The following is a 23,934-nucleotide window of genomic DNA, read 5'->3' as shown; positions in this document are numbered from 1 at the left end:
CGACTGCTGGTGTCACATTGATTGTACAGGCCCATTTGATCTGGTCATCCTTGTCTTTTAGATTTTGTCCCATTCCTGCCCTCTGTCCTTTAGACCTCTGCAGTATTCCTTTGACAGTGGATGGGGGTAGGGATTTAAATATGGCGCCCTAGTATTCCCTTTCAAGAACCTTGAAAGTCACGCGCTACAGTCAGTCTAAAGTGTCAGGTTTCTGTCTTGATGCAGCTTTGCACAGCACACTTGAGGTAAACCATGACTTGATTATAAGGCATGTGTATAACCAAAGTGTTCAGAAAAAAAAATGCATCTATAAAAGCAGCCTCAAGTATTTTCCTGTATATTAACGGTCTCTTGATTGACTGATTGACTGATGGGTGGATAGAAGGATGGATAGATTGTTTACTTACTTACTCAATGAACTTTAATTCCAGAGTATTTAAGGCTTTTATTAGCATATCCATACACAAATACAAATAATTACAATGAATGAAAATAGTAGTAATTAACTAAATAACACAGAGGACTAACTAAATTAAAATGAAGAATGCTCAACACTAGAACAAACACAAAAATAACTTAATAAGGAATTATAATAATGGGAGTTAATTGCACAAATACATTCAGAGTTGAAGACCTCCATAGTCTGACTCTGTTCCGTCTTGAATTGGCAAGCTTCAACAAACCAGCCTGTTCTCCTGCATCATAGCTTCAAGCAATCATTTCTATGCTGTCGTCCTGAAAAGTTGTCCAGAGCAAGCGCGAAGTTGTGAAAGGTGTTGTATTTCAGGAGCTACAGCAGCCTGTTCTGCAGAACCCACCCCCTGTTCCTGCTCTGTGCAAACATGATCTCCATTCCACACACACACACACACACACACACAGAGGCTGGTATGCAGACAGTAATCCTGACACATTCAATGGTACGTCTACATGTGTTGCATACTTTAACTTGGAGCTGGCCTGCAACCGAACTGGTTGTGGGTGCTGCAGCAACCAGAGACTGAGACTGTGCAGAAGGGGCATAAAGGGGGCACAGTAATTGTTTTGTCCAGCTTGATTTAAAGCACACAATGTTCTTTTTTCAGATTCTTACATTAATAACATAATCATGTTGAAGAAGGAGCTGTTGTGTGTCCTGTTCTACAGAAAAGTCATGTTTTTCCTTCCTCCCCCTCAAGCCATGAGCTTGTGCTATTTTTGTGCTTCTCTGCAGTGCTGCTCCACAACTCAGTAGGTTATTAGGCGGGGTACACTTTGTTAGGTGACTTCATTTCAGTGGGTGTGCCTGTTGTCATGCTGGCTATGCCTGATCTTTGCTGCATTGGCCGTGCCACTCTTTAAGTCAAATAACCCCCTCCCCCTTTGAAGAAACCACTGCTACTATCTGTCAGTGAAAATCACAGCATTTCTCTGTTTGCTGCCTATAAAGTTCAGACTTGTCAGGCGTTGAGGTTCAGAGATTGACTTAAATCAAACAGTCCATTTGTTTCCAGCTTTATGCTAATCCTTTGTCAAGATTGGAGGAATTAAGGTAAAGGTCATGTGACTCAAACTAAGTCAGTGTGTGTGAGCTTGGTATTTAACTTTCCATTAAACTGAATGAGTCACATAGAAATAGAGCAAAGTTTGAATATGCAGGCTTGTTCAATCAATTTTCACACACCTCATAATATGACTCCTAACTGAATGTGGTTGTTGGTATTCTGTATCGTGTCCTTCCGATAATTAGGTTTGGGTCATCTGGTAGATGTTTAGTGTCTAATTAAAACTAATTACTAATGGCCACATTGTCATTTATATTCCCTTTAATAAGGGCACATGTTAAATGAGGAAAGTTGGTGCGTCTAAGAACAGAGGCAGTTTTTAGACGATGTAGAGAGACCCATTCAAACATTTTGAGGAGTGGTGATACTAATACCTTAGCTTTGATACTGGTTCCTAAAATATTCTTTTTAACAAAGAGAAAAGAATGTAAACCTGTTCTCTATAGTGTGGTTAACTTCAGTTGACAGTTTCAACTCAATAGTTTTGTTTCACTTAAGCAATTTCACACTCAAAGCAGTTAATGAACATAAAAAGTTGACTTGACTTTAAGTTGTCTGGTAATGTGATATAAAAATATATAAAACAGTAAAAATGTACTGAATGGGTGCATGTGTGCTGCATTGTGATGAACTGGCATCATGTACAGGCTACCCATAGTTAGCGGGGTTAGGCCCCTGGCACCCATGTAACCCACACAAGGACTAAGTAGTTCAGAAAATGAATGGATGGAAGGGTTTACTGCATTGAGATTTACTCCTTAGGTATTGAAATTTTTAAATTTTTGAATGTCAAAGTTAGAACCCAGCCCTGAAAAAAAGTGTACACCAGCTTCTCTGCAGAATTCGGTAGATCATTTATGGAGATGATATCAGAGGTCTAAAGGAGTGTGGTGACTTAACCTGGATGAGGTATTTTATGCTGCTGATTCAGTCACTTTAATAATGCACTTCAAAGGAAGACTAGACACAAGATGGCAAATGGATTTTACCTTTCTATTGAGCTGTCACTTCAGTTGTTAGCAGAGCAATGTTTAAAACTCTTCCTATTCAGGCCTGACTGTGTAGCTTTAAGAGCAGCCCAACGAAAGCAGGCCACTGCGCCTCAGCACCACTGTGACCTCCACACAGTAGAGCCAGGCCGAGACACAAAGATGCAGAGAGAAAGGGAGGGATAATGAACGAGAGTCGTCAAACTCCGGCTGCCTCCCTGTGGGTACCAGCAGCAAAGCATGCTGGGAAACACACACAAACCCCTGCAGTGCAGGGTAAGGAAACCCCTCTTGTTGTTGCTTTTGGATGAAAACATCTCATCTTTATTTTCACCAATTTACTGTTCTAAAATCAGGCTTCAAACAGCTTCATCGGTTGATTCCTCAGAGTCATACTGTTTTAACAGTTTTTTGTAATGGTAAAAACAATAGAGCTCTGAACACCACAGCTGTTCCACCTCGGCCCCTCTTTGCAGTGCCGTGGGGCCTTTTGCTATCAGCTGTGGACTATTTTAACCATGACAAAATATCTCATATCCAATGAAGATTGACCTTTTAATTGTAAATACGGTTTTGACAGGTCCTAAACATGTTTATATTTAGTACTTAAAGTCTGTTTAAAATAAGCCTGAAACCTGAAAATGCTTTAAGTAGCATTTGGTAGTGTTTAGTTGAAACACTTTAGAGTCACATGGCAAGAAAAAACATAAAATAGCTATAAAAACCCACCAGCAAACACATACCATTATAGAATAGTGTTCTATATTTGCATCAGGTGCATCACTAAACCCTGGTCCCAGTGCAATTGTCTTAAATCACAATAATCCTAATGGTCTTAAGACTTAAGTCGTCTGAAGTCTTAAACGTAATGTTTTGTTACCTTCAACAACTCGACATCAGTTAGAATTTGCAATCTGTTTTATTCACAAATGTACCATATTTACTGTAACCAATCCACTCAACTCTAATTTGCTTGGAATCATAAAAATATTCAATTTTCTCCTTGGTTTGTTCTATGAGGAACTGTCAATTAGTTTTTCACCTACTCATCCACACATTCAGTCTTTTGTTTTCAAAATATCATGCACAAACTCCAGAGGTGATTTAATAAGGATTAGCCGTACTCAGACATGTATTTTACTGACTCTAATCCTGCTAAAGTATGGGCTGCTGCAGTTTGCATACAGTGGAATAGTGGATCCTCCAGCACAGTTAATAAGCTACAAAAGCCTCCTCTCATGTTCTGTTCATTCAGGGTCAGTTCTGTGAAAGACAGATTGCTACTGGTCAAAGTTCACCAAAGTTTAACAAAAAGAGCCATAGTTTTCTTTTCCATTGCAATGGAAACAGCTGATGGTGGAAATTCCATTAAAATGACTGATTCACTCCTCATATTTGGAGACACACAGACTAGTCTGTACCTACAGGCTGATCACAGCCCAAATGTAAATGCTCAATGTTTTTGCAAACTCTCTCTACTTTCTTAGCTTTTTAACTCCTCAATAATTAGGCTGTGTGGTGATGTAACCAACATGAGTGTATGAACCAGTGTTTTAGCACCATCTAGAGAGCCTGAATAATTTTTTAAGGTGTTTTTATGCTACAGTTGTCAGTGTATGCTGTAATGATGGAATCAATCAGTGTTTACTAGCTCTACTAGCAGTGTTTAAATTTACTAGCTACCACTGAAAATCTAGATGGAATCGTGGAGAATATTTGCACATTACAGATTTCTGTGTAGGAAAGCAAAAACTGAACTGTCCGTTTCAGAGGAGTGTGTGTGCATATGTGTTAAGGTCATAACATGTGTTCCTATTAAACATGGCAGAGCACTGAGGCCTGAACTGTCCCCTAGGCATCACCCCACGTGCTTCCTCCACCACTTACATGAGGCTTTCTTAAAAACCCTTCATTTTCCACGCACATGGAAGGAGTGGCACTTCTAGAGTGTAGCCCATTCTAGTATTACATAACCCACTTGTATAGAGGCTATCACTTCTGCATGCACGACTCCTCACAGGACATGCATACAGACATGCAAAGGTAATGACAGCAGTGTGTCTTATATTGGCTGCAGAGCCACAGTAAATGCATGATTCATTTCAAGTTTTATTGAGTTGTGACTAAGCCTGAATAATTTCTTTCTCTAAAAATAATTAAAAAAAAAAACTTCTACTCTGACAGCATTTATAGTCATTTACTAATTACTCCCAGTTGCTTCCCCTGTGGTTGCTGTTAAATTATTAATGGAGAAACTTAATACTTATGTAAAGGTTTCACATTTATAAGTTCTATTCACAGTACTCAAAAGGGCTGGATAATATATCCAGTTAATTTGATTATTTTTCTTTTCGTGCTCAACAAAACATTCAGTTACACCTAAAATTCACTGTACGTGTACTTCAGTGTACAGTGGAATTTTTATTTTTCAATATCCTTCCATGTGTTGCATTTTTGTTTTAGTTTGTTGATACTGAGCATTTACTACACACCATTTTCTTTATGGTGGTTCATATAGATCAGTCAAAATTGATCAAAACTGTCATTATCATCCATAATAATGAGAAACAAAACTAAATGGGCAGTTATTTAACCCTTTTTGCACTGATCGCAAATATTTTGCATAAATCATCACATGAAGAGGAAAAAAAAAATCACTTGATTCGATACACCGTCTGGCCTCGGCTAGATCTACTCTAATTATGTTAATGTTAAGTTAATATAGAGAGATTTTATTTTGTCCTCTGGTTGGCCTAACTATCTTCCTCTTTTTCTCTGCAGTCAAGGACCTGATCCACTGGCGGGACCCCAAGAAGTCGGGCGTGGTGTTCGGTCTGACGATGCTGTTGCTGCTGTCGCTGGCAGCCTTCAGCGTCATCAGCGTGGTGTCCTACCTGCTGCTGGCCCTGCTTTGCGTCACCATCACCTTCCGCATCTACAAGTCTGTCGTCCAGGCCGTGCAGAAGTCCAGTGAGGGACATCCCTTCAAGTAAGAGCAGTTTGTCTTTGGGAAGTTGAAACAAAAGCGTGAAAGTGAATACAGTGTGTCCTCACTCTCTACAACAAAACAGCCTCTTTAGGTTCTTGGTGTAAATATGAAGAAGGCCTGCAGCTTACCATCATTTCTATTCATTCATTCAACCTTTCATTTAAATGTTAAAGAATCAGTCAGGACATACAATTAGATTCACTTATAATGGAGTAAATACACATTTATGAAATGAGTTTAAAGAAAATAAACAGCGATGAAACAGGGGTAAATAACCCTCTACTGAAGGAGATTACATAAAACTATGATGTTTATTGTGAAGTGATCTTAGTGTTTAAAGCACAAAAAACTAAAATGCAGCCACCTGAGCCTTCCAGATAAGTTGGAGACCAGATAATAAGACGGTAATATATTAGGACATGTGGCTTAAAGGGCAGTGTAATGAAATAAAATTTATTTTGTTTATTACTTGACTATTTCTCTATCTGAACTGCTTTGTCAATAAAATGCCAAAACCATCCCCTGAGCACATCCCCCCTGAATGTAATGCATTTAAATTGATTTGCTATTTAACTAGCAGTGAAAAAATTCAAAGATCAGCAAAATTGAAAAGCTGCAACCAGCAATTTAAAATCAGTTTACTGTTTTCACTTGAAATATTGATGAAACAACTAATCAGCTCTCAGATGAGTTTGAGATTCTTTTCGAAATAATCATAAATCTAGACTTGACATGTACAGAACAGATACCGTCAAACTTGTAAAGCCAGCTGTGTTGCTAAATGCTACATGTGCACTTTCACATACTTTATACTGCAGAGTCTGCAGAACAAAACATTTGCTAATGAAGAAAGATTGAATGTGTTATGTTGGGAATGATGCAAGAGGCAGAAATGATTGGTTATTTATTTCACTGTAGTGCCACATGTTTTAAACAGCTTTATATCTGACACTAAAGTTCAGGCAGCTGCAAAGATGAGTATGTTTCAGATGGTTAGAAGTCAGGCATGGCATTGCCTGGCGTAACCTTTGCCTCGTCTGCTTTTATTTTTAGAACACGTTTTATGTTGAAACCAGAGCCAGCAGAAAGTTAAAATAACATCCCCACTTAAAGTCCCCTCAAAGCTCATCTGAGAGCGTTTTCACACCTACCACTCTTTGGTCCTGATTTTTGGACTTACCGCTTTAATTCAGACCAAATTTGTACATGTTTCATTTATGTGTCCTCCCTCAGACTGAAGAGCCTGTCCCTTTGGCTCTGGACACACAGATGATGACAGCAGGACATGTTAGACTCCTACAAAAGTTAAAGCAAAAGTAACTGGACAAAATGTGGACGTAGGCATACTTTCAGGTTTGTAGATACCCTGAGCTTTTAAAACACAGGTGTCAACATGCAGCCTGGGGGCCAAAACCGGCCCGCCAAAGGTTCCAATCTGGCCCGCGAGATGGATTTACAAAGTGCAAAATGCAAAAATTACCCTGAAGATATTAACAGTCAAGGGCATCAAACTCAAAAATAATAGCGTAATAACCTAGAAATAATGACTCCAAATGTTCTTCTTGGTTTAATGTGAGAAAAATAATAAGACATTATGCCTGTAAATAATGGCAACACCAATTTTTTCTCTTTGATTTACAGCAAAGAACATTAAATTCTGATATCCTTTAACAATAAAATGTCAATAACCTGAACAAATTTGAACAACCTTGAATGCCTAAAGAAAAATAAGTGCAATTTTAACAATATTTTGCCTATTTTGTGCCTTGGTAGATCTGATCTGTAATGCACATGTATAAATCATGAGTTGAGGCAGAATATTGATAAAATTGTACTTATTTTTCTTCAGAAATTTCAGTTTTTTCCAGTTATTCACATCTTTTTTTTTTTTTTTTTTTTTTTTGTTTGGATAGAAATAGTTTCATCATTTAATGTTATTTTTTGCACTAAAAAATTTGGAGTTGTCATTATTTATAGGCTATTATGCTATTATTTTACTGGTTCTGGCCCACTGGAGATCAAATTGGGCTGAATATGGCCCCAGAAAGAAAATGAGTTTGACACCCCTGCTCTAAAAAGATGACGTAGGTGGAATACTGTGAATGAAAATGTCAGGTCTGCCACTGAATAATAGCCATCATCATTGTAACAGATTTTATTTGAATAGTAGTGCTATTAAAAACTGTTAGAAAGTGTGTTACAATAAAAGATAAACTACAGCATCCGATTAATATAGAAATATCAAAAGCACAAATAAGAATAGAATAATGAAACATGCAATTGAATAAAATGGAGAAAATGGGGGTAAAAGGACCAACTACTCCTCTACCTAGCCTTTCTATAATAGTTTGTTTTTAATAAAATATCACATTTAGTTGTAGATCCTCGACCAGAAGTCAAATCAACACAAACCCACAAGCTAAAACACTGATGTTTTGTCCAGCTCTCTGCAGTACAGTCCTATTGTGAATGCTTCCTGCAGTATTTAGCCTCCTTCCCATCCTGCTCCTCTTCTCCCTCTGCAGAGCGCTGATAGATAAGGATGTCAGCATCCCACCAGAGACTTTCCGCAAGCACGTGGACGCCAGTCTGACCTACATCAACCGAGCACTGAAGCAGATGAGCCGCCTCTTCCTGGTCGAGGACCTCGTGGACTCCCTAAAGGTGAGCAGCTCTCTGCCGTCGTCCACTACCATGATGCATTCGGATCATTTAGCTTTTAATGGAAAACCACTCCCCTCTGTTCCATTAACTCCTGTCTCAGGAGACGAGCCTATTAAAGCTCTGATTGGTACATTAATAACTCCATCTACTAAATTAAGCCCCAGCGGTTGTTTTAACCTTTTTATATTTTACGAAGAGCTCAGCTTACAACCTGAAGATTATTTTATTAGTTTATTTCATTTAGTTTAGCTTTTAACATTAAAAGACACATAAGCAGAAGACATAAATATCAATAACGTTGGAATACAACATTAAAAATAGGATCAAACTAAAAAATGAACAATAAGAATCAAAATAAACATGAAAACTGAGGAATGCAATGACTGCAGAGGTGAAAGTTTACTTACGATTATTCCCATGGTCCAGCCATCAAAAATCTGTGTAAACATGGTACATTTGTTGTGCTAATTGAGGTCACCATCAAATCATAGGGGACATGCCAGAATTTGATAGGGCTGGCCCAAATGCTATTTTTAGCCTCTGAGCTTTGCCAGTATTCAGCAGCAATATATAATGAATCAAAAATATTACAGTGGATTCAACTTAGTCTTAACAGAAATGATGAAACAACTCGTATCCCTCTCAACACAGCTTTTAGTTTCTACTTATGGGCTCATTTCCAGCTCAACACAGCAGCATTATGGCTTCACTAATCTAACATAAGGGTAAATGGCACAAAGTATCACAAACTGATTGGATAAAAATGATAAAAACCAAACATAGCACAATTTAACATGTCAAAATGTGTATAATAGCTTTACTAATGCTCATAACTTAATGATAAATGAACTGGAATGATTCTGACCCTGCACTTCTGGATGCAGATTGAAGACATGGTCAAATATGATCTGAGCTAATATTAAGTCCACCATGATAGCTTAACAGCGGCTGCTAAACTAAACAAAGTTACGCAGGTTAAAGTGAGTTAACTGAACACTTAAAGGAGTGATATTTTGCTTTTTTAAATAGAATTATGCATTTTAAAACATTTCCCTGTGGTCTCCATAAACTGTAAATGCTATGCTTGGGTCTGTATTCTTCATTAAGGTAATCGGCTCGAAGTTTGGACATATTTTCAGTTTTTACTACAACCGCTGCTGCTGACAAACAATTATGGCATACTCGGAGAAATGTTCGTCGGAAGTCTTGACCTTATATGTGCAAATGTCATGACGTAAATAGTTATAAAACATGACAAATTAAGCAGGAATTGAAACGGGTTGTAGAAATCCACTTGATTTTTGCCAAAATGAATATCAAGATAGCTTTTCAGCACCTGGAGGGTTCAAATTCAAACTTTTTGAACTGTTAGCTTCCCCCAATACACAAATAAATGTACCAAAGACTAATAAAAATGGATTTAGCAAAATATGACCCCTTTAAATAAGGAATGAACATTGACAGACTTAAATAAATTCACAGTAATGCTCCTTTTGATCTTCAGTCATGGGATAAATTCTCTACAAATTGTAAACAGATTCAAGATAAGTGAAAGGCTTGTTTCCTGTCAAGACTTGAATCATTAAATGCTGACTGATTTTTATGGAGTTTTTTCCCAATGACATTATTTATCAGAATATTTTCAGAAAGGTCAACCACCAACATACCACAGCTGGTTTTCCACGCCTTGTTTTCATTATTATTTTGATCATTTTCATGAGCAGTTCTGACTTTGCCCACAGTGTATTGTGACTGGTTCCTCTTGAGGGCTTGGTAAACCCACGCATTGTTGATGATTCAGCTCATTTTGAAGCTGATCCACAGACCCGCATCTTATCAAACAACCGTTAATCTGTACGCCGACCCACCCTGAACAGGTGAAGCAGTACGAACAGGTGAGTCAGGGAGGTGTCTGTACACACCCTGAGGAGAGCTCTGATCAGGGAGTGACAGTGTCTGTGGGAGAGTATCATGGGTGTGTGGAAGTGTAGGTGGTTTTCACTTGAAGTCATTGAAATAGTTCACATAATTATCTGGCATGACTAAAGCTGCTTAGCTGTCACACACTTTCAACAGGAAACGCAAAAGGTACAAGCAGTTAAAGTGTTAAAATAACTACGACAGAAATAGATGCTCTAAATAAGTGTAGAGGCATAGAATAGGGTCATAAAAGTCTAAATAAATGTGCATGTTCACAAGTATATAAGTTGTAGAAGTTCAGGGGATTTGTGAGCATTGTTGTGAAGGAAAGGTGTGGCAGTTTACATAAACCATCTGATAGGACCTGTTCCAGGGCCAAAGGAAGCAATTTGGGCTTATTTTGTTCTTGTGAGAGATTTTTTTATCAGCTCACAGTTCCACAGACCTGCACTCTCAGCACTACTGCATGCAGTAAAACCATATAAGTGATGTAATCATATCTTAAGCCATGGAGGGGGAAAATGGACATACACACGATCATATTATTTCAAGTTACTACGAAACTAGTAAGATTTTTTAGAGGGGTCATATTTTGCTGAACCCACTTTTATTAGTCTTAGGTTCATTTATTTGTGTATTTGGACCCTAATAATTAATAAAGTTTGAATTTGAACCCTCCAGGTGCTGCAAAGCTATCTTTATATTCATTTTGACAAAAATTGCGTGGATTTCTACAACCCGTTTTAATTCCTGCTTAATTTGTTACATCACGACATTTGCACATATAAGGTCAAGATTTCTGAGGAACATTTCCCCAAGTACGACATAATTGTCAGCAGCAGTGGTTGTAGTAAAAACTGAAAATATGTCCGAACTTCAGGCCAATTACCTAAAATGTTCAGTTGTTGGTTGAACGGGACAGAGCAGCACAACCAACAACCTGGAAGGGGGTGGGGTGTGGAGTGGCAAAATGACCTTTCTAGTGTCATTACTCAGAAATAGGGTTGAAGATGGACCTGTGGAGTTAAGTTAATGAAGCATTCAGACCCAAGCATAGCATTTACAGTTTATGTAGACCGCAGGGAAATGTTTTAAAATGCATAATTCCATTTAAAAAAGCAAAATATCACTCATTTAAAGGTTCAGCTTGAATCAAAGAAATTAAGTGAATGCACTTTTTTCGGGTTGATTAAAATGTTTTTTTGTGTAAGTTTTTACATATATTCAACACTTGCTACTCCACACTTCCACACTAAAGAGCCTTATAGCCATTCTATAGCTCTTGTTTCAAACAGGTACTATATGAATAATAATGTACTTACTCTGTATAGGGAGGGTTAAGCTCACTAAATAAAGATTTATGAAATAAGTGTATTACATGTAAGTACATTACTGCCTCATTGCAGATGAAGTACGTTGGTAAACTGGTTAAATCATAGGCTTTACTGAACAAATGATAAAGAAATGAAAGGGGAAAGACTTTGATACACAAGAAAATAAAAAATTAAGAAAGTAAAAGCAAGTTGTTGACTGTAACCTACAGCTGTGTTCTTCACATGGCCGTTAACTGTGAATACGGATGTCTGTCTGTATAATGTGAGATGTGACAGTTATGTGACATCTCAAAGTTTTTAATAGCATTTGCAGTGGGTTGGTTTTAGACGTCAGGTCAAACGGACTAAGCTGTTCTATAAAGGCCTCACCTCTGGGCCTCTGGGCCTCTCTGTTCTCTCTGCAGCTGGCTGTGGTCATGTGGCTTCTGACCTACGTAGGAGCCGTCTTCAATGGAATCACCATCCTCATCCTCGGTAAGCACAGAGCATCTGAATGTCACCGGGGACACGTATGACTACACCATATGACTTTACAATGAACTATAAATATGAAACCCGCTGCACAAGGGCGGACTGATGACTCACAGCCTGCTCTTAAAGACCAGTATGCATTAAAGTCGCATTCTTCATGAGACCATTGTGGCCCTCGGCTGTGGATTGAGGCCACCATGCACATTTAGCGTTGTGGTCCCAGTGATGTGCACTGGGCCGACAAGATGGCTCAGACGCTGTAAGGTTGTATAAGGAGTGGGGAGCAGTTAAGCAGTCCTCACAGCCCCTCATTAAGACTCCACTGTGTCACGGTCTGCCGCTCTGCTCCGTGGACAACATGTGAAACCACTGAAAGGCTTAGTGGGTCTCTGCCCCACTGAAACCACCATCAAGCAGCTAAGATGCTCCAAGTTATATTACAGTGTGACGTCTTAATATGAAATCTAAATATGTGTGACTTTGATTTTTTAGACAACACATGCTTTAAGTTAAATAGTTGTGGAAGTGTCTACAAATCCAAAGTTCCATGGTTTTGTTTACTTTTGTTTGTGTGTTAGAAGGTGATCAAATTAGAAAAAAAAAGATGGGAAATACTAAGGGTCTTAATGAAGGCAGATTCATTTCATAGACTTCCCCTAAATTAACTGAGTAAATAAACAGCGACATGGAAGAAGGAACTGCATGATGATGATGATTCTGTCTCTGTTTCACAAGTTGGTCTGTCCTCGTAGTGAAGAAACTGTGACTAAGATAATAATCTACACAAACCCCATAAATGAAAATGACATGTGTAAATGAGTCATAATAAAAGCAGACAGAATGAGTAATTTATTACATGTTTAACTGCAGGGCTTCTTCTCAGGCAGCTTTTAGTTCAGACAAAACTGCACCCTTTAGAAGTAAAGTCAGTGTCTGTACGGCCTGAGAGGTGAAACCCAGGGCAAAATAAAGCAAAGGATAATAACAGAATAATGATATGACACATCAGTATCTTCTCTAACCTCTTGATCGTTACGTAAACTGTGGGTTTATTCTTTTAAAAGCTGGATCCTTTATTATAATCTGTAATGCTAATGATCTGTACCACATTTATCCTCTCCTTTTTCTCTCCATTTTCAGCTGACATCCTCCTCTTTGCTGTGCCTCCCATCTACGAGAAGAACAAGGTGAGTTGAGCCCATAACAAACCTGTCAAATAACCGAACGGCCCGAGTCTCAAAGCAGCAATGACTTCATTACCCATCAGCAGTGAGCTCAGCGATGACCGCAGTCTTCATCACACACTGAAGGCTTTCTGTTTCCCAGCTGCTGGGAACATGAAGTCATCAGACAAAGATGGCCGCCAGCGTCACGTCGATGCAGAATGAGAATAAGGCGGCATGCTTTTCAGGGCCAGTAGGTGTAGAGATGAGACTGTGACAAGATAAATGTGAAGAATTATGAAAAAAAAAAGCACACATCTGGTTTTTCAGTGCATGTGGGAGGAGAGATCATGATTGGGTAACATTAATACCAAACACTGATAATATGATCAAACCTCAGGGAAGTATTGTTGTAAGACTACATGTTTTTAATGCTGACATCTTAAGTGATTCAGACACTAAGTGCAATACTGAGTTGAGGTGGAATAAAAAATAACTATATAAAACTGTGTATTTTAGGCTTTTTTTTGCTAATAATTTTCAGCCCATATCCTGGGAAGTTGTAATGATGGAACTGATCAACCCAACTGTTTTACCTTCACAGATGTAGAACTAGAAAAGCACTCGGAGAGCACAGACCTCCACCAAGGCAGATCAGTGCCCCGATTTCCACCAAAATTTAATCATTTGTTCCTTGTGCCAGTATCAACATTTCCTGAAATTTTCATCCAAATCCGTCCATAACTTTTTGAGTTAACTTGAACATGGACAGACAGACAGACGCCGGCAAAAACATATCCTCCTTGGCGGAGGTAATAACCACCAAAAATTTGTTATGATTACACATCTTTATAGTTATTTTATCATTTTTCACTCAAACATTTTGCAACAGCGAAAATAACCTTGCGCTGAATTTAAAGGAATGCTTTCTAAGGGTTTTCAAGAACAGCCTTCTGTGAACTGTAAAATATTTTACATTTCAAAATAATATGAGAATCTCAAGAGAATGTTCTCCACTGGAGCTTTTATGAAGAAAACCTTCTACCTGAAAACTCTGCTTTAAGGTTGAAAAGCAAATCAAATAAATGTTTGGAAAGTTTGCAAGGATTTTACTGACAGTATGATGTAAACATGCTCGATAATTCTTTACATAATTCTTCATGTGTCATTTCATAGTTGTGTTGTCCTCGGTTTTAATGGTATAAACAAAGAATAATATCAGAATGAGAAGGGCAGTGTTTTAACTGGTATCATCAGCAAAAACAAAGATGATTGTACTTCACACTGATTAAAGTATCTTGTAGGTTTCAGTTATCATAAAAAAAGAATGTAGAAGCTGAAACAGACCTTCAGTATGAATGTTCTCTAGCTGATGTTAACCTCCCTTTCTTTCTTTCTTTTTTTTTCTTTACAGACCCAGATTGATCAGTATATTGATCTGGTGCGTACTCAAGTCAACACCACAATTGCAAAGTGAGTGAATATATTTATTATTGAAATCCAGTATCTGAATTTTCAGCCTTATTGTGATATAGTGTAACATAAATGTCTTAAGTATGTTTTTGACATTTCATTTCATTTCATTTATTAAGATCCCCATTAGCAACTGATGATTCAGTTGCTATTCTTCCTGGGGTCTCTTCTACATTACATTGCAATTTTAATTATTTTACATTAATCTTACACCATTCACACACACACACACACACACACACACACAAACAGGACATATACAACAGCCCAATGCAATTAAAATAAGTAAACAAACAACATAAGTACTGTACATTTGTACTCCCTCACCAACCAATAGCTGTCTGATACAAATCATAACACATCTTTCAATATTAGCAATACTCATTCCATTTCATGCCTGCTGACATGTCTTAAAATTGATTGGATAGTGATGTTGATGTTTATTGCTACTGGGCATATGCAGCTCTTAAAATGCATTCACCGTAATCTTAAGTCTTAAACTGTAGAAACTCTTTGTGCATCAGTCCAGTCCACAGACTTTTGTATTAACACATCTTTTTTTTTTCCTTCAGGTTGCAAGAGAAACTTCCTGGAGCTGTGAAGCGCAGCAAAGCTGAATGATCCACCGCCTCGCATTAGAAACCTCCTCATCACCATCATCCTCATTTACATCACCATCTTAAGCCCCTTTACCTCCCCCTCTCTCTATTAAACCCCGCCCCCAGTCTAACTCCTCCCCTACTCCATCATCCAACAAACATCATCCTATTACACTGAACCTTGCTAGGTAGAAAATCTGAGCTACTCTATTCAAAACTACTGCGCAGCTTAACTTGCAAGCATTAGAAAAGAACTGTGCCTGTGCAGACAGGAAGCGCGTCGCTAGCGAGGAAGTGATGTAACGCCGCGGCTGACCCCGCCTGTCTGTGGGCGCCCCACGGGGGAATGGAGGCAGGGTCGAGTGAACTAGACTGAATCTATGACCTGGTTTCATCTGCGAGCAGGGGGTGGATGATGGCTGTTTGTCACACAAAAGCAAATGTCTGTACTTAAAAACACACGTTTCCTGAAGGTAGACAGATAACTTAAGCTGGAAAGAAAAGGAAAAATGTTTAAAAAGAAAAAAAAAAAAGAATAAACCAACCTTTTGGGTGTTTTGTGGCTAAGCTTATCCTGCTCTCTTGCTCTACAGCTGTTGGTTAAATCTAGGTTAATGTTGGAAGCCGGGAATGGGCTGTTACTGATTGGCCTGTTTGTTGAGTTTGTTTTCATTCACCTTTACAGGCACTTGTATATGTAAGTTTCTGCAATGCACTGAACTTTTGTTTTTTTAAACCCATGAGCAGGTTGAAATAAAAGGATTGGAACTCTGAGCCAGCTGTGATAATTTGGTCTAGTTCACCCTCTTTTGATCAGATGCATTTTTTGACCAGTTTTCTGTATGTAAATACACCTTCTAACAGGCTCTCTCTGCTGTGTGGAACACATTAGCCTCGCTTTTTATATGGAAGGACAGTTCCCTCCCGTACAGCAGTCCTGACTCCTTCTGTCGCACCTGTTCAAGCCACACAGTGTTGATGTGTCACATTCACCTGTACATTTTGATTCTACTTCTCACTACTTATTACTATTATTAATATTAATTATAGGACAGCTGCTTTGACTCCCTACTAGCTTGGCATCGTTAGCGTCACTGAGCTTCATAATGTAAATCTGGAGGGTTTTTTTACACTCCTCCTGGGAATTAAAGTCCTGTTTGTTTGTGATAAGTTAAGAGACGCACTCCCTGATGTGTTTTCACACCCCTAAATCTAAAACATCCACATCTGATCCTCTGGAGATCATCTACAAACGGCTCCAGTGTCTGATTGTAATAAATCACTAAATAACTATCAGACTTGAGCCACATTTGACTTATTTTCTGCCTTGAAATTAGTTGACTTTTTAAATGGAATCACAAATGACTAAGTTGTTTTCTTGATTTAAAACAAAAAAAAATTCTACATACATGTCTTAATTGTGTTTGTGTATGATCAGGACAGTTTGCAATGTGCTGTAACCAGAGATGGGCCACAAATACATGAAAAAGTATCCTCATGAAATCAACTATTAAACAAAATATACATACATGAAGGGTTTAAGGAAACTTTACCGTCATTCTGTACTAAACAAATAAAATGTATTCAGATCTCAGTAGAGAAAAATACATTCAGGCAAATATTTTATTGGTTAAATGTATTTCAGCAACAAAAATAGGTTTATCAAAACAAACAATTAAGCCTAGAGGAGTTTTCTACAGTAACCAGGGGAGTAGGGCTGTGTATTGGCAAGAATCTGGTGATACAATACAAGTCACAATACTAGGATCACGATACGATATATCACAATATGTCATGATACTGTTAAAAAAGCAATTTTTTGTTTGTTTCTTTTTTAAAAATGATTATTTCCTGTAAGAATTTAATTACACCAGAAATATGCACAAATACTTAACACTTTTTTTTTAATCACAGCAGGATCTAATGTTATATCCCAAAATGTTCCTGTGTTCAAACTTAAATTTTGTTTACAATTACAGTTTAAGATCCTGTTTAAATGTTCATATTCTATTAGTTCAGAACTAACATCAGAACATTTATTTTGTCCCAACAAAGGAACTAAGATCTGCTTCTCAGACAGTAAAAAGTGCTTTTAGGATGCTTCAAATAACCATTGTTTAATAAAACAGTGCTAAATAATAATAAGATATAAACAGTAAAGAAAACCAAAAAACAAAAATGAAACTCCGTCATATCTGCATTTGAATAAATACCTGAAAATATTGATACAGTACTTTTTAATATCGATACAGTATTGTGAAATGAAATATCGCGATATATTGCAGAACCAATATTTTCTAACACCCCTACAGGGGAGTAAAATGTCATATTTGAGAAGAAAATGACATTAAGTAACATTTAATACACAATAATTCATCTTACTTTGTGTCCAGCAAATGACAAAACACTGCAAAATTAAACAAATACACATTTTCCGTACAGTTAATTGAAATCTTGCCCATCTCAGACAGGACACAACTTATCATGAGTCGTCGCATCATTTAATCAGACGATTTGATTGGTTGAATGTTTTCGAATATCGATACAGGTGCGTGATTGGCTTCTTCATCGCGGTTCAGATCGTCTTTTATCGTGTATGATCAGAATTGTGACAGACTAACACAATACCAGTGCATAAATCGTTTGTGATTCCAGTTTAAAAAACACAAATCCGTTCATTTCCTCCCATCGAACACCTGTTGTGTGCGTTTAGGGGCCGCTGTAACGACATTGGGGAGTGAGCTGTGAATAAAGAGCGTAGCTGAGGAACATTTTTCGGGGTGGTTTACTATAGAGGTCTGTTTGTCACTTTGTTTTTTTGTGTTTTTTTTTTTTTTTTTTTCTTTGACTGCCATTAAGACGCATGTCATAGTTTAGGCTGGAGGCAGATTCTCACCCTTTATATAGGCTGTGTATCATACTCTTGACCCTGACTTTTTGTTTTAATATGATTACTTGTGATCGTTTCGGTGGTGTTTTTTGAGTATAAAAACCATAGTCACGTTAGCACTACTGCTACATCTCCATATAGTTTTTTTTTTGTTGTTTTTTTTTAAAGGGATGAATATATAGAATGGAGTAAAAATGACAGATATGTTAGTGTTGCTGTCCATTTCATCGTCCCCTTAAGTACGTAGATGTCTCCTGAAAACTGAGGGGCCATCAGTGGAAGACCCTCCTTTTCATGGCTTTCTTGATGCAGTATCTGTTCATCCAATGTCTGACGGATTGCTGAATGTTTTCTCTGGTGGAACATTCCTCCATATGCATGCCCTTCACTCTTGAACTTAAAGTCAAAATATGCAACGTTTCTAATCGGAGGCGCTGGTCGTTGGTGTCTTAAACCACTTCAGTTGGTTGGGATGCATCCACAGCGTTCAGTCTCACTCTTGTTATGCATCTTGTTTTTATTTATTTATTTTAATGTGAAGAAGTTGCATATTTTAGCTTTAAAAAGATAACGTTTTCAAATAAAACCTCAAAAATCCATGCAAAATGTTGGATAATGTAGTAAGTTTACATGCAGTAATTTAAGGTCATTGAAAGGGTCACTCATCCAGATTTCAACTTATTTTAATGTTGGTTTTTCAGCAGGATTACCCAAAAAAACTACTTTTAATTGAACACATCACATCTCCCTGACGTGGAAATCCAGTGGTTTTCTTTCTACATGTAAATTTCCACGTAATTAACCCTTTCATGTATGAATTATGACAACCTTAATCAACATTTTTTTCCTGAGTGTTTTTATTCCTCTTTAGGCATGAAAAAACACTGCGATTGAATTTTTTTTATGAACCGATTTTTCATGGAAATGCAAAAATGTCCACTTAGCTGGACACAATGAGTTCAATTTTTGAAGCAAAGAAACATGCATTTACATTTATGCATTTGGCAGACGCTTTTTTCCAAAGCGACTTACAGGGGAAAACCAATCCAATCAATCAATCAAATTTTATTTATATAGTGCCAGATCACAACAAAAGTTATCTCATGACACTTTATATATAGAGTTGGTCAAAACCAGACTCTAAGCCAATTTACAGAAACCCATTTACTAATATTTTGTGTGAAACTATGAAATAATTTTTTTAATGCTACTAATCTGATGTTTTGTCACATTTTAACATACTCTAATATTAGTTATTACTCACTTTATGGGGATAATATGCAAAAACTAAACCCAAAACTTTTTGTTCAGTTATGTTTTTTTTTTTTTTAAACAAAAGTTGTTTGTTTTTTTGCATATTATCTCCATGCAGGTATGTTAAAATGTGAGGAAAACATCAGATTAGCAGCATTAAAAATGTTTTTATTTCATAGTTTTCACGTAGTATATCAGTAAATACATGTTTCTTTGCCTTTAAAATTAAACGCATGGTGTCCAGCTGAGTGGACATTTTTGTAACTCCATTAAAAATAGGTTCATAAAAAAAATCCATCGCATTATTATTATTTTTTTTTCCATGCCAAAAGAGGAATAAAAACACTCCGGAAAAAAAAAATCTTGATTAAGGTTGTCATAATTCATGCATGAAAGGGTTAAAAAAAAAAAAAAAGTTAATTACAGTCTAATAACAATAACAAGAAATTGACTTAAACTCAAACATGTTACGGCAGATCAGGTTTATTAAGAACAGCAAAGTTACAGCACTGGTACGTCCGCTTTATTGGCTGATATGGAACTAAAACAATAAAATCCATGAATATATAAGATAACAGCTTCGAATAGCTGTCCACTGTAGTGACCACTACGCATGAAAGGGTTAAAGTCAAATGAAATAATCTTATTCTCCTAGTTATACACCAAAACCTCCTGTTTTGCAGTGTTGGAATAAAAAAGCGATTAGGAAACAAAAATTCCAATGCATCAGTTCATACTGAATTTTTTTTTGCATGATCCTGCTGACAAATCGGAGCTGGCATGAAGAAATAAAAACCAAATTCAGCAGCAAGACTTTTGTGGATCCAGTTGTTATTGAGGTTTTTGAAGGAAAAAGTAAAATTCCAAGGAGAAAATCTAAATTCACTGTAGCTCCGAAACAAATGAGGAGTCGATTACTTGTATGGATCCACAAAAGTTTGGTGTAAATTCAAATTTTTTGGTTGAATTTTGATTGAATTGACCCTTTAATGTTCAGCCTGTTGTGTGTGGCCCCTGTAGAGCATGAACAGCAGGGGCCACATTACCTTTTCTTACCACGATGACTACTGTCTGGGACTCGTAGTAGTTTTATTTCTCTACAATAATGTAATATGTAATCTGAATAAATTCCCGTCTGGCGCTGTCCCCTCACAGCATGTTGCTTTTCTCTTCCTGTTTGTCCCTGTGTGTTTTCATCAGGCATGGGAGTGTGTGAAAGGAGTGTTTTTTTTTTTGTTTTCTTTCTTTATTTTCCTTTTTTTTTGTCTGATGAGTCTTATTTTGCTTTTTTGACTCTTACTGGTATCTTAGATGTTGTTCACTAACATCGGCTCTGTTTTGTATTAGCTATGACTTTGGTTCAACTTTTAAAGCTTTGGGAAAAGATGTTGCAGGAAACAAAAAATGACAGAAAATAATAATAAAAAAAAAAAAGTATGTGGTCTCTGTACTGATGTCAAAGTGAAATTAATAAAAACACATCAATGGACAGTGTTTGGGTGGATCTGTTCACGCCGCACAAAGGGCACAACAAATATTTTCCCATCATGCCGCAGTGTGGGAAGACAGCAGATTAAAAAAAAAAAAACATCACGATGACATGTCTAAAATAAGAAGATTTGTTCATTCTGGTGTTTGGGTGGAGAGAGGATTAATGCTTTCTACTTTTAGACCACACTAGTATCTAAATCCAGCGAGGGTTAATGGTCACATGAGGACTTTTCCGCCCATTTGAAGCCTGTGTGACTTATATAAGAAGAAACACAGTAAATATTGAAAAGAAAATTTTTGGCTTTGTTTTAGTGTAAAAAAAAAACCCATTAAATTATGAAAATACTTTTATAAAGTATCCTAAAAAAAAACCCAAAAAAAAACTGAAATTTAAATTAAAAAACGTAAGAAAATTTAGTGTAATTTTAACAATATTCTGCCTCAACTTATCATTTCTACATGTGCATTATGGATTAGATCTACAAAGACACTAAACACTGAGAAACAGGCAGAAAAATTGTTAAAATTGTGCTTAATTTTGTTTAGACATTTCAGGTTGTTCATATTTGTTCAGGTTATTCACATTTAATTGTTACAAGATAGTTTGTAAATGTAAATATTTTCATAATTTAATATTATTTTTTGCACTAAAACAAAGAAAAAAATTTGAGTTGTTTATTCTAGATTTTTTTTTTTTACTTAATTGAAGTTTTTGTTGTTGTTTTTTTTTGCTTAATTCAAGATTTTTTTTTTACTTAATTGAAGATTTTTTTTGGCTTAATTCAAGATTTTTTTTTTTTTTTTTACTTAATTGAAGATTTTTTTTTTTTGCTTAATTCAAGATTTTTTTTTTTTACTTAATGAAGATTTTTTTTTGGCTTAATTGAAGATTTTTTGCTAAATTTGAGATTTTTTTTTTTTGGCTTAATTGAAGATTTTTTTTACTTAATTGAAAATTTTTTTTTGGCTTAATTCAAGATTTTTTTCCTTAATTCAAGCTTTTTTTTTTTTTGGCTTAATTCAAGATTTTTTCCTTAATTCAGGCTAAATGTTTTTTTGCTTAATTCAATTCAAGACTGTGGAATTTTTGGACTTGGCAAAAACATCCCAGGGGCCGAACTGGACCCTTTGGCGGGCCACATTTGGCCCCTGGGCCGCATGTTTGACACCCCTGATCTAAATCCAGTGAGGGTTAATGGTCACAAGGACTTTTCCGCCAATTTGAAGCCTGTGTGACTTATATAATACAAGAAGAAACACACAGATGTAAATATTGAATGAAACTTCGGTTTCTGCATCAGCAATGAACGCACTTTATGCCTCATGCAGTGTTGGGATTAAGAATTCAACACATGTCATAGTGTTACATAATTACAAAATTAAATGGAATCTGACGCGTGATAAACACATTAAGTACATCTTTCTTTCTTTCTTTTTTTTTTTTTTAATTGTTACATTAACCCAGAGGTCTCAAACTCATTTCTTCCAGGGGCCACTTTCAGCCCGATTTCATCTGCAGTGAGCCGGACCAGAAAAATAATAACATAATAACTTATAAATAAATTACGACAACTCCAAATTTTTGTCTTTGTTTTAGTGTAAAGAAAAAAAAAAACATTTAATTTTGAAAATTCTTACTTTTATGAACTATCCAAACAAAAAGATGCAAATAACCTGAAAAAACTGAAATTTCTTAAGAAAAATCAGTGCAATTTTAACAATATTCTGCCTCAACTTCTCATTTCTACATGTGCATTATGGATCAGATCTACAAAGACACTAAACACTGAGGAACAGGCAGAAAATAGTTCAAATTGTGCTGAATTTTCTTTAGACATTTCAGGTTGTTCATATTTGTTCAGGTTATTCATGCTTTATTGTTACAGGATAGTTTGTAAATGTAAATATTGTCATAATTTAATGCTATTTTTTACACTAAAAGAAAAAAAAGTTGTTAATTCAAGATTTTTTTGCTTAATTCAAGATTTTTTGCTAAATTTAAGATTTTTTTTTTTACTTAATTGAAGATTTTTTTTTTTTTTTTGCTTAATTCAACATTTTTTCCTTAATTCAAGCTGTTTTTTTTTTTTTTTTTTTTTTTTTTTTGCTTAATTCAATTCAAGACTGTGGAAATTGGATTGGATTAGAACCTTTGGCGGGCCACATTTGGCCCCCGGGCCACATGTTTGAGACCCCTGCATTAACCCTTTAGCAGTGTTGTTCAACCTTGGGGTTGCGGCACCATATGGGGTCGCCTGAAATTTTTGGTAATTGATAAAAATAAAAACAAAATTACTAACAATTTTTTTTAATGATTCAATATGTATTTCATTATAATTAAAACACAACACATTTTTCTTATAAAAATCCAGTTCAAATAAAACGCAGGATATCATATCTGAGAGGGCATATCTTGATTGATCCGATCATGTGACCACATTACTGCACATTACGGACACAGTCGCAGTCAGAAAACTGGACCGAACAGAGAATGGAAAGGTTTCTTCGCTCGCCTGACTCCACTAAGACATCTCCAAGAAAAATGTCTCCGTTTTGAATGTCTGGGGTCGCAAGGAATTTGTGATGTTCAAATGGGGTCACGAGCCAAAAAGATTGGGAACCACTGCCCTTTAGGCACCAAAGTTTTGTTTTTTTAACCCATAAAGACCCAAACATCCCCCCTTAACTAAAACCATCTTCGGATCTACACTATTTAATACCTACTGATCCACTAATCCTATCAATACACGTAAATATTTGGTGTAAAATAGTTTGTAATTTTTTCATGGTCATCAGATATGACTCATTTGGACGTTCAGAGTTACCATGGAAACGCCATCATCTTCTACAACATTGATTCACCAGTAAAACCCATGGAGTTGGATCAATGACAGCGGATGGAAATATTTGTTTTATATTCAGTTGATGATATATTTTACTGAAAAGTCACTTTTTCTCAAGTTTTCTGTTTTTAATGCAATAACCCTTAACTTTAATCTAAGTTTTTATGAACATCTGCATGATCAATACATTAAATACTGGAAAATATTTGATTTTCACTGGAAAAATGCAAAATATGGAGGATTTTTAAATATATATATATATATAAATAGTGTTAAATCACTTAGGAAATGTTAAATATAGATAAAGAAA

The 23,934-nt window shown here is 36.4% G+C and overlaps 1 protein-coding gene across 4 annotated transcripts in view; it reads left to right on the top strand.

The window, feature by feature from the left end:
• Positions 1-18,602, top strand: part of rtn3 (reticulon 3) — a 36,057-nt gene extending 17,455 nt beyond the window's left edge. For 3 of the 4 annotated variants that reach the window (XM_030161692.1, XM_030161693.1, XM_030161691.1), the window contains 6 exons: positions 5,315-5,522; positions 8,048-8,186; positions 11,845-11,914; positions 13,052-13,098; positions 14,489-14,547; positions 15,120-16,509. In XM_030161692.1, coding sequence (XP_030017552.1) covers positions 5,315-5,522; positions 8,048-8,186; positions 11,845-11,914; positions 13,052-13,098; positions 14,489-14,547; positions 15,120-15,168 — 572 coding nt within the window. In that variant the 3' untranslated portion in view covers positions 15,169-16,509. Of the gene's footprint in view, positions 1-5,314; positions 5,523-8,047; positions 8,187-11,844; positions 11,915-13,051; positions 13,099-14,488; positions 14,548-15,119; positions 16,868-17,498 lie in introns of those variants that run through there. The other variant, XR_003938055.1, reaches the window with a different exon arrangement.
• The last annotated feature ends 5,332 nt before the right edge of the window (positions 18,603-23,934 follow it).

Source organism: Sphaeramia orbicularis, chromosome 18 (genome assembly GCF_902148855.1).
Source record: "Sphaeramia orbicularis chromosome 18, fSphaOr1.1, whole genome shotgun sequence".
Taxonomy (NCBI): Eukaryota; Metazoa; Chordata; class Actinopteri; order Kurtiformes; family Apogonidae; genus Sphaeramia; species Sphaeramia orbicularis.
This window is presented reverse-complemented; position numbering and strand designations above follow the sequence as displayed.